The sequence below is a fragment of the Colletotrichum jinshuiense genome, chromosome 8 (assembly GCF_051148585.1).
Source record: "Colletotrichum jinshuiense chromosome 8, complete sequence".
NCBI classification, from domain to species: Eukaryota; Fungi; Ascomycota; class Sordariomycetes; order Glomerellales; family Glomerellaceae; genus Colletotrichum; species Colletotrichum jinshuiense.
In genome coordinates this window covers 2,835,788-2,849,002 of record NC_139315.1, presented here as the reverse complement: position 1 = coordinate 2,849,002, position 13,215 = coordinate 2,835,788, and the positions used below count along the sequence as shown (strand labels likewise).

At 54.4% G+C, this 13,215-nt stretch overlaps 5 protein-coding genes across 5 annotated transcripts; 2 read left to right on the top strand and 3 right to left on the bottom strand.

Annotated features, from left to right (window-relative positions):
• Positions 1-45: 45 nt before the first annotated feature.
• Positions 46-4,777, top strand: EsH8_VIII_000774 (CeGAL family transcription factor; the record flags this gene model as incomplete). The annotated part of the gene is made up of 6 exons (XM_083269816.1): positions 46-1,463; positions 1,568-1,592; positions 1,773-1,790; positions 1,991-2,118; positions 2,182-4,638; positions 4,705-4,777. 6 exons carry the CDS (start codon positions 46-48, stop codon positions 4,775-4,777), a joined length of 4,119 nt encoding a protein of 1,372 aa, XP_083129584.1.
• A 1,047-nt stretch (positions 4,778-5,824) lies between these two features.
• On the bottom strand, positions 5,825-7,771 carry EsH8_VIII_000773 (uncharacterized protein; the record flags this gene model as incomplete). Its single annotated transcript, XM_083269815.1, has 1 exon — positions 5,825-7,771. One exon carries the CDS (start codon positions 7,769-7,771, stop codon positions 5,825-5,827), a length of 1,947 nt encoding a protein of 648 aa, XP_083129583.1.
• A 1,227-nt stretch (positions 7,772-8,998) lies between these two features.
• EsH8_VIII_000772 (sterol homeostasis protein ARV1) lies at positions 8,999-9,990 on the top strand (the record flags this gene model as incomplete). Its single annotated transcript, XM_083269814.1, has 3 exons — positions 8,999-9,241; positions 9,309-9,468; positions 9,527-9,990. 3 exons carry the CDS (start codon positions 8,999-9,001, stop codon positions 9,988-9,990), a joined length of 867 nt encoding a protein of 288 aa, XP_083129582.1.
• A 332-nt stretch (positions 9,991-10,322) lies between these two features.
• EsH8_VIII_000771 (H(+)-transporting V0 sector ATPase subunit e) lies at positions 10,323-10,687 on the bottom strand (the record flags this gene model as incomplete). Its single annotated transcript, XM_083269813.1, has 3 exons — positions 10,323-10,455; positions 10,537-10,620; positions 10,677-10,687. 3 exons carry the CDS (start codon positions 10,685-10,687, stop codon positions 10,323-10,325), a joined length of 228 nt encoding a protein of 75 aa, XP_083129581.1.
• A 463-nt stretch (positions 10,688-11,150) lies between these two features.
• EsH8_VIII_000770 (NAD binding domain of 6-phosphogluconate dehydrogenase-domain-containing protein) lies at positions 11,151-12,147 on the bottom strand (the record flags this gene model as incomplete). Its single annotated transcript, XM_083269812.1, has 2 exons — positions 11,151-12,029; positions 12,103-12,147. 2 exons carry the CDS (start codon positions 12,145-12,147, stop codon positions 11,151-11,153), a joined length of 924 nt encoding a protein of 307 aa, XP_083129580.1.
• Positions 12,148-13,215: the final 1,068 nt, after the last annotated feature.

The following is a 13,215-nucleotide window of genomic DNA, read 5'->3' as shown; positions in this document are numbered from 1 at the left end:
GGGCACAGAAATAGGAACTCAACCGTCTCCTGACATGCGGGTTGGATGGCTGTACCAAATTCCGAAGTGGACGGCGAGATCGAGTTTCTCGGAGTTCTATTATTGAGGCAGAAAGGAATACATCGGCAGCAGCGACAAGGTCCACCGTCGCAGCAAGAACTTGTCGGCGTTCGGCAAGCAACAAGTGGTGTTGGTGCTATCATTCCAGGTCCGATTATTTCCCAGAACCACCACCACACTAGCAACGGCAGCAATAATACCGAGGACGACAAACTCGGGCCTCACCCAAATCTGGGCATCGTCCTCGACCCCGACCTCGACTTGAACTTTGATTTCAATCTTGATCTCGGCGTCGACCTCGACTTCAACGCCCAAGTAACCCCCTACGCGAACGCGGCCGGATCCCGGGTTCTGGCAGAGAAGAGCCACAACGCTCTCGCCGGGCATCAGCAGCAGCGTCGGTCAGTTGACACGGGCTATACGGAAATAATCTCCAACACAGGGGCAGTCCACAGTGCTGCAACTGCACCGGCACCCACGCCAGGGTCTGCATTTGGTCCAGGCGGTCCACGTCCAGCTGGTGGCCCACTGTTCTCCTTCTTGAGACCAGCAGGAGCAGAAGCATCGGCAGACGTGCACTTTCCGAATTCCATTTCAATCTCCAGTCCTAGTCCTAGTCCCAGCACCAGCAACATCAGCGGCACCAGCAGCCCCAGCCCCAGCCCCAGCCCCAGCCCCAGCAGTTCCGGTTCCCGTTCCCGTTCCATCCCTCTCCTCCAAGCAGGGGAAACGTCACACTCACTGACCTCACCCCCCCTCCACCCGCATCCGCATCTGCACCCGCACACGCACAAGCACCCATATACACACCAGCAGAGAAAGAACCCTCCTCACATTCGGGAGCACCAGCACCACCAGCTGCAGCAGCAGCAGAATAGACGCCTCCACAACCGGCACTCCCCCTACCCAGCTGGGACCCAGCACCACTACCGCCGCCAGCAGCTTCCGCACCCTCCGCGGCCGCCAGTGCCAGAACCAGTGCCAGAACCAGTGCCAGACCTTGCGCCTGGGCCAGCACGAGCGCCGCTGCCACTGCCACTGCCACTGCCACTCCTATTCCCTCCTCGCCCTCCTCCTATTACTAGTCGACCAGAGAAATTCGTCGACGAGCCTCTTTACCACACTCTCGACTCCGTCGCAGCTCCCGCTTCACGGTCGCCGGCCCAAGACAACTCTTCCGGATCAGCCATGGACGTCGACATGTCGTCCACCGATCCCTCCTCGGCCCAGAATCTCCAGCACCAACAGCAGCATCAACAATCACGAAAGTCCGAGTCGCCATCCCAGGCCGGGGGAGGTTCCAATTCTAATGTCGCCAATACAAGCCCCAATGCCCAAGGTAGCTCTGCTGCTGCTGCTGCCGCTGCCGCCGCCGCCGCCGCCGCCCACATGAGTTTTCGCAGGTGCGTCCTTCACCACCACCGTCTCGATGACTTCTTTCGCTAGTTGCGACCCTGCCAATGTTGATGCAACATGCGTGCTAACGTATCCTCTTTATTTCAAAAAGGCAACGGGCTTCCAGAGCTTGCGAGGTACGTAGTCTCCCACCATGTCTTGGCCACGCCCGTTATCCCGTGGCCGCCCCTCTGCCCACTTTGTGCCGAGGTATCGCTGCACCTGCCGCCGCCGCACTGCGAGATCCATCACCCACCTACCTCACCCCGACTTTTCTTGATCTGAACGACGCTGACCATTGGCCTTGTAATATACAGACATGCCACGCCCGCAAGGTACGAATAGGGTGTTCCTCCCAATCCGAACCATTCTCTCTCTCTCTTTTCATTCTTCGTTGTTTTTGAACGCTTCCCCCTCCCTCCTTGGGACTTTAACCTTCAACAGGGCTTCCTGCACCTCGCCCATCCATCTCCGTCCCACACTTCTTCCTCCCGCCGTCTTCTCGCCAAGTCTCGTATATTGACACATCTTCCAGGTCCGGTGCGATGCTGCGAGCCTAGGAGTACCTTGCACGAACTGCGTTGCTTTCCAAATCGAATGTCGCATCCCGACTCCCAAGCGCAAAAAGACCCAAAATGCCGGGACGAACAAGGACTCGGACAGGTCTGCCTCAGCCTCGCCCTTTCCATTTACTCCTAGCACTGGGCTAACTGAGGTGCGATCCAGTGAGAAAGGGGATACTGCTGAGGATCGTTCACCAAGAGCCCCGAGCATCTCTGCCCCTGGCCCTGGGACATTCCCGCCACGAACCCCCGCTGTCTACCACACCAGCGATGGCACGCCGTCGTCTAGCTACACCGAGTCGCAAGCTCGCAAGGAGGAGGTTGACAGTGGCACTTATCTGAACATGGTTATGAAACCCAAGTTTACGAGGGCCCCTATCACAGACGCCGGCAGAGTCGCATATCTGGGAGAATCGTCCAACTTGACATTGCTCGTTCATGATCGTCAAGGCTCGTCAGACGTCGTCCACTACCCGTTACCAGAGAATGTCAGGGGATCAAGGGCCCGGCTCACCGAACTGGATAATGTCGAGATTGATATCTTGCACCAGCGTGGTGCCTTTCTCCTCCCACCGAGGTCCTTGTGCGACGAGCTCATTGAGTCATATTTTAAATGGATACATCCAATCGTTCCAGTCATCAACCGAACCCGCTTTATGCGGCAATACCGCGACCCCAAGAACCCGCCCTCTCTCTTGCTACTGCAGGCTGTGCTGCTGGCCGGCTCCCGAGTCTGTACAAACCCACAGTTGATGGATGCCAACGGCTCGACAACTCCTGCTGCCCTTACGTTCTACAAGAGAGCGAAAGCCTTGTACGATGCCAACTATGAGGACGACCGGGTGACTATTGTGCAGTCATTACTGTTGATGGGCTGGTACTGGGAAGGACCGGAAGACGTCACCAAGAACGTGTTTTACTGGAGCCGAGTCGCCACCATCGTTGCCCAGGGTTCCGGAATGCATCGCAGCGTTGAGCAGTCGCAACTCAGCCGCTCTGACAAAAGGCTGTGGAAGAGAATCTGGTGGACCCTGTTCACGCGGGATAGGTCCGTTGCCGTTGCCCTTGGCCGACCGGTGCACATCAACCTAGATGACTCGGATGTCGAAATGCTCACGGAAGACGATTTTATCGAGGATGACGGTGACCGTAACAGCGAGTACCCTCCAGATCCTATACACGTGCAGTTTTTTATGCAATACGTCAAACTGTGCGAGATTATGGGCCTGGTGCTATCTCAGCAGTACTCTGTAGCCTCAAAGGGCCGACAGCGTAACGCGATCGACCTGACGCACAGCGATATGGCCCTTGCAGATTGGCTTCAGAACTGCCCGAAGATCGTGTACTGGGAGGTTGCCCGGCATCACTTTTGGTCTGCCTTGCTCCACTCAAATTACTACACCACATTATGCCTGTTACACCGGGCTCACATGCCACCAAATGGGGGAAGTCGTTTTCCGGACGATTCTCCGTATCCGTCAAGGAACATCGCATTTCAGGCGGCGGCCATGATTACCTCCATTATCGAGAATCTGGCGGCTCACGGTGAACTAAGGTTCTGTCCGGCATTTGTTGTGTACAGTTTATTTTCTGCTCTCATCATGCATGTGTACCAAATGCGCTCGCCAGTCCCATCAATTCAACAGGTGACTCAGGACAGGTTACGAACATGCATGCAAGCCCTCAAGGAGGTCTCGCGAGTGTGGCTAGTGGGGAAGATGGTCTATACCTTGTTCGAATCCATTATAGGAAACAAGGTCCTGGAAGAACGTCTGCAGAAGGCCGCCGGCAAAAGGCACAGAAAGGCGCAACAGACATTGGCACAGCTCGAGCAACAACAGCGTCCCCAGGATGTTGCAAAGCGGAAGTACGACGATATGGCAATCGACTTCAGCGTCAATACCCCGACACCTCAGGAGTCGTATGAGCGATCTCGTCCTCAGACGCCCAGCCACACGAGAGGCGACGGAGCCCCAAATACTCAGACTATGCCACCGCCGGTCACATCTCCCAACCCCAGACAAAACGATACCTTCATGGGTGGGACGTCCTCACGGCCGCAGACTAGACCTGCAACACCTTTCAATCCCTCTTTTTCTGTTCCAGCCACGCCACCAGACCTATATCTGGTCACGCGCAACTCGCCTAATATCTCCCAGTCTCTGTGGGAAAACTTCCAACCCGACCAGTTGTTCCCCGACAGTGCTAGCATGCCAGCTTTCCCTCAAATGTCGCCCCCCGTCCCAAACCAACAGGGACTGGACGCTGGCCTCATGGCCCAGCTCCAAAACCCTAACATGCAAAGTGGTGTTTCGAGCCAAAATAATCAGTTCCAACAAAGGGGGCCTGGCAAGACAGGGATAAGCGGAAGCCCTCCCCAGGGTCATAATGTACTTCAAACAGGCATGCAGGGCTTCCAGCAACATCATCAACAGCATCAACAAACCCAGGCGCAAGGTCACGCACAGAACTCCAGCAACAACAATAGCAGTCTCAACAGCAATTTGTGGACTGCCAACTTCGATGGTTTGATGCCAGACGGACAGAGTCCTAGCGATAGCTGGAGCACAGGGTCTGCCCAGGGGCAACCTGTTCCCAACACTCTCAATGTTGAAGATTGGTGAGTAGACGGAATTTTCACACAGTCCTTGGGGGATGTTGGGTATGCTAACAACTTACGTGGCAGGTTCCAATTTTTCGGTATCAACAATGGCGACTTGGCCAATATGAACCTTGACTTGGGCCTGGGGCCTCAGTAGAGAAAGTGGCAAACGAGCAGTCGTAGTGTTCTTTTTGTATATTCTATCCTCCAGTTTCATTGTGTGTCGGCGTCACCCGAGACATACCATACCTTCTGCGAGGGTTATTGAGCGTGTACCGGTGAGCGATGTTTGAGATTTGGCGGCGGGAATGAATTCCCACTTGTTTTATGCGTGACAAAGTAGAAGCTTATTCGGCACCTTGAGGAAATGGTGATGGTTTATCCCCCGACTGGCGATGTGAGCAATGCATATGCTCTTGAATTTACAGCAGTAGATAGGCTCGCAGGATAAAAAAGTACAGAAGCCAAGAAACAGTTGTGCGTCGCTTCCTTTAGTTCACGAGCCATGAAACGACTTACCTGTTCCCAGTAATTAAACCCTTGTCAGCGAACTCGGCTACTTTTCCCGGGTTGCTTGATCCTTGCTATATCACAACACAGATGAATATACGTTCGGGGTTAGTGTGGCGTTAAAGGAGATACGAGGACCAAGTAAACGCTTCCGTAGACTAAGCTGTGACATTAAGCAGAAAAGGAAGGTCCAGTCCCAAGAATGGGCGATATAGCAGTTAAGATTGAATATAGAATAGATAGACTACCTTCACCATGTACCTTTCTCTCTCACCACCCTGCCTCATTTCACCCAACGCTCGTATCGCTTCTCTGCTCTTCCGTTCCTCCGCTCCTTCGGTTCTCATAACCCTCCCGCAATACTAAAGAGGAAAACAACAGATACACCATGTCTAATGTAAAAACTGAAAATAAGATGGGTAAGTCAAGAAGGGGGACAAAGCGTAGAGCCTTGATTGAATAGAAAACCAAGGTGGATGGGAAGCCTCCCCCTTATACGTTTCCCTTTATGCCCGTTAACGCCTTTTGAATGCACAACTAAAGCGCGAATTCGACTACCTGCCGTTCCCGCGTCTTGCACGCGCCCTGCTCTCTTTGCTGTAGAAAAGAATGCGCCTCGCGTTTGAACTATCCATATTGAAACAATGGGTCTCGGTGATGATGGTGGTGCTAACAGCGCCGCTGTCGGCTGGCTTTAGTCAATCTTCTTGCCCTTTGCAGCAGTAGCAGTGTTGCTCAAGCTTCGTCCCCTGACAGATCCATCCCCGTCACTTCGACCTGTCGAGCCAAGTGTCATCGGTGTAGCCTCAAGTAAGCCCGTGCTAGTCACCCCGCCACCAGCCGGTGTGGACAATCTCCCGTCGTCGCTGTTGGTGTCCGTCAACTCGATAAGGTCGAGATCGTCTGGGTGTCGGCTTCGGCCTCCCAAAGCGGGCGTACCCGGAGACTTGGTAAATGCGCCGCGCAGCCACGTCTCCACGGTGGCTGCGGCGCGGTCAAGACCGGACCCTTGCCGGGATGTTGCCAAAATATCCTGCCCCTCATCAAAGGGGCTTTCCACGATCCCACTACTGGACCCCGGCCTGAAACCGAAATTTGCGGTCTCGGAGCCCATGATGGAAATGGACGGCAGCGACTCGTCTATGGCAATTCCAGGGAGATGCTTTTTCGCCCAAGTGTTGAAATAATCCTTTTCAGGGCCGGGTGCTCGTACGCTCCGCCCCATGGAGCCAACACCACCAGGCCTCCTCATCCATACTGGTCTCGTGTCCCCCGCGTCACTATTCATGCGACTCCTCGATGATGCGGGTGTAGACCGCCCAGGGGTACTAGGGAGATTTGGCCTATTGCTGAGATTGCTTTGGCGCCGAGAGGACGGCCTGCCTACTTGTTCGGGGCTTTCCGTAAGTCCAGCCGCTATGGCTGCAGCATCGAGAGAGTGCCTCGGCGTGGATAAAGTTGAGGTGCTCCGGAGGCTCTTCTTCCGTCGTGGGGGGAAGTACCCCATCGATTTTCTTGACACACGGGCGATTTCAACTGGATTTGGAAGCGAGTCCAGAGCTACCCATCGAACGTGAGACCACGGAGGTTCTTCTTCTTCGTTTTTTGGTAGCTCAGATGTCGAGCCGTTGGTAATCGGCAAACTGAAAAAGTCAACTTGCTGTGACTGGGTTGAAGTAAGCCCGAGTCGCCCATGAGCGCTCTTGGCTTCTGGTGTTGGAGCCAGTAGGTCGACTGCTTCCCCTTTATGCGACGGCGGATCGCATGGGCGGCCTTTTGTCTCGCAAGCCTCTACCGGTATGGCAAGCCATTTCCGCACTTGAATATCCCTAGACCACAGGCCGTTGGCCTTTCTGAATGCGTCTTCGCGGCAACGGTACTTGAGCACTATGCCGGCATAGGTGTCGGTTGGTTGCACGTTGTGAATATACACCAGTTGATCTGGGACTTCCTCCTCTTGTACTGTGTCTCTTGTGACCTCGTCCGAGTTCCTCCTCTTGTACTTGCCCGCCACGTCGAGGCCCCCGTTAACACCGTCGTGACTTTCTAAGACGCTCGCCGTTCGGGCTGCTTTGAGGGCAGCATCTCTCTCTGCAAGAGAACCTGCTGCTATGTCCCGATGGCCAGGGCGAGAAGTCGATGGAGGCGCAGGACCCCAGTCCTTTGGAACCATCCGTGGCGGGGTAGAATAGTCCCGTTTTAGGGGATTTATCCCCGCCCTTCTCCCTTGTCTATGATCTGACTCGTAGCCGGCATCGTGGACACTGCCGCCAGATAGGAGGGAAGAGGCCAGCCCCTGTATTGAGGCCCAGCCCTGAGACCAAGAAGTATCCAGGAAGCTCGATGTATCCGGTGCGGTGTTGTTCCGGCGGTTACCTGCAGACGCACTTCGAGCACTGGATTTGGCGGAGTTATCCCTGGATAACTGGCCGGAGGGCAGAGGACTTGGGTCGCGGCTGGACGCGGCACGCAGGGCAGAAAAAGAAGCCGAAAGCCTCTCCATGGGGCCCGCAGAGGAATCGTCGGTGGTGCTGATGAGGCGTCGGTTGCGTGGCCGGGCTTCGGCATCATGGCGTGCTGGTAGAAGGGCAGATGATGACATGTGGGATGCCGACCCGACCGGGTTTAGGGAGTCTGCCATAATGGAGCAAGGCCGCCCACCTCGTCGGTTAGGTGGCAGATAGTTGGGAGGGAGGGCATCAGCGCGCAGCTTCGGTCATAGATAATCGTCGGTCGCTTGGATTAGAAGATGATTGGAAGGCGGCGTCGGAGGCCGGTTTGGATAAGAGAACGGTCGGTTAGGAGCGGTAGAGAGGAAGAAATAGGCGGCAAAGTATTGCGTGCGGCTGTTTGGTAAGTTTGTATTCGCAAGGAATGTCGAAGAGTAGGCAGGCTCGTCCTCGAATGGATCGAGGGAAGGGCACGTTTGGAACGGGAAGAGGAAATGCACTCGTCCGCCGAGATAGGGCGTTTGAATGAATGAATGAACGGACCGTAGCCGGATGCCTTTCTTTACCCAAAGTTAGGTAAGTAGCGGCAGCGATAGCGGAAGCGGTCGGTAGCGGCAGCGGGAGCGTACGTGGACAGCCCAAGGTTGGATTGGATTGAACTGTCCTGGACTTGGACCGGCTGGGACCAGATTGAACTACGAATGCTGGACTGGTGCTCCGTATGGGGACCCTTGGTTAAGACGACGTAACCAGGAGAGGAGCCGCCTTGTCCCATTGAATAATGATTAGCGGTCCTTGCAGTGGAGACGGGAGATGTGGCTTCCCAGGTCTTGTTGCGACGGAGCAGTGACCTTACCACCCCCCGATTCGCTTGAGGCCTAGGCTGTTTTAGGACCCGAGTTACTAGCGGCCTGCGGGCTCTAATATCAGCGCGAGGTGGGGGGCGGTTATGTGGCCGAGCCCAGTGGCTACACCAGGCCGGGTTCCCGGAGTTCCTAGAGGTAAGGTGAGGTAGGTAATAAATTACCTGCCATTTCTCCAGCGGACCATTAGACTCAGGCACTTCTGCAGCAGCCCTGGCCGTGCGAGGAGCTTCCCACTCTCCGCCGGCATACCTCAAAGACTGCAGCGGGCCCCACTAAGGCACCTTGCTGCAAGGCCGTGGTCCAGCTAGAGCCGCAGCTGGTGCAGCGGCCCTCGCCAGCAGGTCTCCATGTGCAGTGCCAACGGGACGAGGCTGGACTTCATCTAGATAGTTTCGGTCCAAACCATCACGACGATGCCCCGCGCCGCCATCGCCTCGCCTCCAGGTCGCCCATATACTGAATCGTATCCAGTGCCGATCGGTAATACCACAGACACCCATGCTGAGTCACCAAAACCGCCCGCAACGTTTCGGCTCCTGACTCCAGCCCGCGATGCCCATTTGCATCGAGTGCCGGCATCCGGTCAAGACGCTATGGACCAAATACTCGAAAGCCGACGACAAATCGAGCGGCCACAATATTCGCTTGACTGTGTGTCGAAACTGCGGCCACTTCTGTGATAAATACGTTGAGCATGATTTTGTAGTGCTCTTCATTGACCTGGTTTTGATCAAGCCGCAAGTTTACCGACATCTGCTTCACAATACCCTGATGAAGGACGATGACCGCTTTGATGTAAGTTGTCACAAGCACACTGGCTCTCGAGTGACAGGGTTTTCGCTGATACATTGGCTTTGAGCAGTCGTCAATTGTGCGACTTGGCGTTCTTTTGCTGCTGTTCGACGTTTACCTGACCTGGGCGCGCATCGAGAAACAAACCGTACCGACATCAGCTCAAGAGGAGGGCGCCAACCTGGGCAGCTTGTCTCAACAGTCTATTGTGTCGCAGTACCTTTTCTTTCGTACGTATCATGCAAACGAACAAGGGCAGTTCCAAAGGAAAAGCTAACACCGCGGCAGTAATCCTCTGTGCTTTATCAACCTTTGCTTTTCACATGAGCATTCGCTTCATGACCTCGTCCATCTTTTCCCCACTCAGTATGCTCAACATTCTGCCTCGATACTCGCGTCCAAACTCCGTCTCGACCGCACTACTTGTCTCATCCTCGACCAAGCTGTTCCCGATACTCATGGTTATATGGCAGTATGATGTGCCAGCCGCGGCGCGATCGTTGGGCTGGGCTGTGGTAGCAAACAATGTTGAGGCCCTTCGGATTTTGCTGGACTGTGGCTACGGCGTCGCTACCCTACTCGCCACAACCGGGGCTCTGGCTCGCTGGTCAGTGGGACGCAGCGTCCTTTGGGCCGCTGGGCTAGATGGTGTAGATTCCATCGGAGAGACAAGCATAGCCGCAGACGGTAAGGCCCTCTGGGCTCTGTTAATGTACGTGAGGGAGTGGGCCAGCGACTTGGCTGCTGGGTAGCAGCGCCGTATCACAACAATTCAAACGAGGATTCCGCGAAGCTTAGAACTCAGCATTGCGTAAATTGATGTTCAAATATAATCGCCTCGCCCGCTGAAGTGCGCATCTTATCCGGCGTCAGCCTAGGCAGCAACTCTGCCGGCACTATCCGTTGTGACGCGGAGCTGGAGACCCATAGCGGCATTTCTCGATGGCCAGCAGCACGCCCTTCTATGAAAGAACCCCAGCAAGCCCCTAACGCCGTCCATGTGAAGTTGTAGTTGTGTAATGTCGGTAATAGTACATCGGTATCCCGTCGCGTTTCATCGCCCGCCATCGTTTTGAAAACATCATCAGTGGTTCACGGCGCCTGCTCGGAGGTTGCTGCGTTTGGGTTCGATCAAAGGATGGAGTTGAGCCAGGAAGGTGATGGCCCACATCAGGTAGCAGCATGCGAGGGCCAGGAGGAGGGACGATCTCCAAATACTATTGGCGGTATCAGCAATGGTCGCAGAGGTGGCGGACTTTCTGCGCGCTTTCGCATTTGCGTTGAAGGGAATAACATACATTTGGGTCTCGCCCTTGGGCGAAAGAAACCACGCGCCGGCGCCCATCGCCACGACGATGACGAGGCCGATGAAGATGCTGTAACTATTATCCCCATGTTAGCATTGCGTCTATCGAACAGGCTTCCGGGGCGGACAAACCCTTGCGCCATTTTGGTCGAGTTGCCAGGGAGTTTTCGGGTGCGATATGCAGATATGCCGGGCTGCGCGATGGTGCTATTGTGCCGTTTCGTTAGTTACTTCTGGCGTCGAGAGGTAAGAAGGCTGAAAGCTATGAGGTCGGACGTCGACAGTGGGTACAGCTGCAAGTACAGTGCAAAAGACAGTGCATAGTAAGGTGAGTAACACAATCCCAATTGGTGCTTAGTCATGTATCGCCTGGTGCCTTTTCGTCGCACCTAGCGGAATGTCACTGTCCCACATTGAGCATCTCCTCTCTAAAATCCTTTGCGTGGTATCACCGTCTATCACCGTTTGTTTGCACAACTTTCTGGCGTGAGCCTCTGTCCTGTTATTTCAGTTCAGTAGTTTTCGATTCGTCCCCTTTCATATGTCTACTTGCGGCTATGGTTTGTTTGACTGTCCATATGTAGTCTCCCTTCACCTTCAACTCTCTTAAGAGTCGTTTTCAAACTTGAGGCCAGATTCCTTCCTCACGGCGCCGTAGATGCCGGCCATATCGCCGGAAGGTCCTGCGTGTTCCCTAACTATTTGGAGGTGTTTGTCGGCGGTCTCTATGTTTTGTAGTCGTGTACCAGCAGCTTTAGCAATGGCTATGGCATGACCAGCATCCTTCCTGGCCAGATCCACGGCGAAAAGCGGCTCTTCTCTCTTATAATAGTCACCTTCCAGCATTCGTGCCGAATATGCAGGGTACGGGCTTCCGCCGAAGAGAGCATCGACAAATTGCCTGACATAGTCTGTCCCGAGGCCACTCTTCTCGGCGGTCACATACGTCTCTGCAAGCTGCTCAACCATTCCCAAGATAACCGTGTTTCCCAGGACCTTCAGTGTTGCTGCCTTGTGGTATGGTTCATCGGCCATATTAATCTCGCGAGCTGCCATGGCACTAACATATGGCCGGATCTTCTCAATCGAAGCGTGGGCCCCTGCAAGCACCAAAGTCGCGTTACCAGCGGCCACCATCGCGGGTGCCCCAAAGATAGGAGCACAGATAAACTCAGCACCCTTGTCTAGGACAGACTTGGCAGCTGCCTCGGAAGCTCCGGGAGCAATGGTAGAGCATTCCACAAAGACCTTACCCTTGAGGTCGTGTTGGACTGCTGTCGCAAAGATTTCCTCCACTGCCTGATCGTTGGCAACACACGAAAAAATGATGTCAGCCTTCACAATGGCATCCCCGAGCGACTCAACGACCTCGGTCTTGCCTTGAGGTAGGCTCTGGCTCAGTTCCGCCGCTCGCTTAGTAGTACGGTTATGTACGAGGAGTGGCTTGTCGAGGTTAGACTTCTCCACGAGGTTCTTGCACATCCCCTGGACCAAAGTGAGCTTCCATAATTATGATTGGAGTGGGAATCCTTCAAAATTAGGAGTGGGGGAGGCTCACCCTCCCAATGTTACCGAGGCCGATCCAGAGAAGTCTTGGGGCCATTATGGAAATTTGATAGCAAAGGCAGTCAGTTTCCAAAGAAAATGTAATGGAGAATTGAAGGCAAGATCAGATTCACCGCGGCCTGAAGTCGAGGGTTAAAAGAAGGTAAGACGGAACAAAGACAGGTAAAGACCAGGCGACAGTCGAGATTGACAACCCAACAGAACATATATGATGCCGCCAGATGAGTAAGGAGCTTGTAATCGGCACTGACAAACCGAATAAGTCAGCAGCTCAAGTATTCAAGCTTCAAAGGGGTGGTGACACGGCATATATGCACTAGAAACAGAAGTGGGGTTATATTTGCACTATGTATATACGGCTGGGGACAGCGGGCGTACTCTAAGCTACCTAACGCCACTAGGTACAAAGAGAAGTACGAGCAAGCTTTGGGTAGCGAACGAAGACAAACAGCCCGCTAACAACTTCAACGGCAATGGCTATAGCAAAGACGGCGGGTCAATCCGCTGCAGAGCAAGGTTGGTTAGGTATCTACCCCAGCCGCAGCAGCCGCACTCACGAAGACGGAGATGCCTGTTTCGTTAGATGCCTAACATACCCCTTCGGCACCTCCCGTCCCTGCAGTCAATCCTTTGATGCCAAGGTACCCGACAGGTCTTAAGTAGCCAGTAGGGGCATTTCGTTGGTTGCGAATCCAGTAAGTTGATGTCGTTGGAACACAGCCCCAGCTGAACGGCCACTGGGGAGGTTAGATTACCGCATGTTGTGTGTCGAGCCATTTTTAACTTGCCCGTATGAGTGAGTTGTGACCGTTCCTGGGCAAGTAAGCTGAAAATATATCTCATGTTGTCGCCTACCTTTTTTGCTTGTCCGAAAGCTCGCCTCGGTGCTACGGTGATACAAGACGTTCGCCGATGGCGGGCGCCGTGATGGAGACTTTTGGCCTTATCGCCTTATCAATACGGCCCGTGGTAGGCCAGTTGACTCACAAGGTGGAATTTCTTTGGTCGGGGAACAACAGGGCGTGTCACAGTTCGTCCGCTCTCCATGGTCCAGGTCTCCTCCTCCTTCGTCGTCACCGACTCCAGCTTCCTACCAAATATCAAT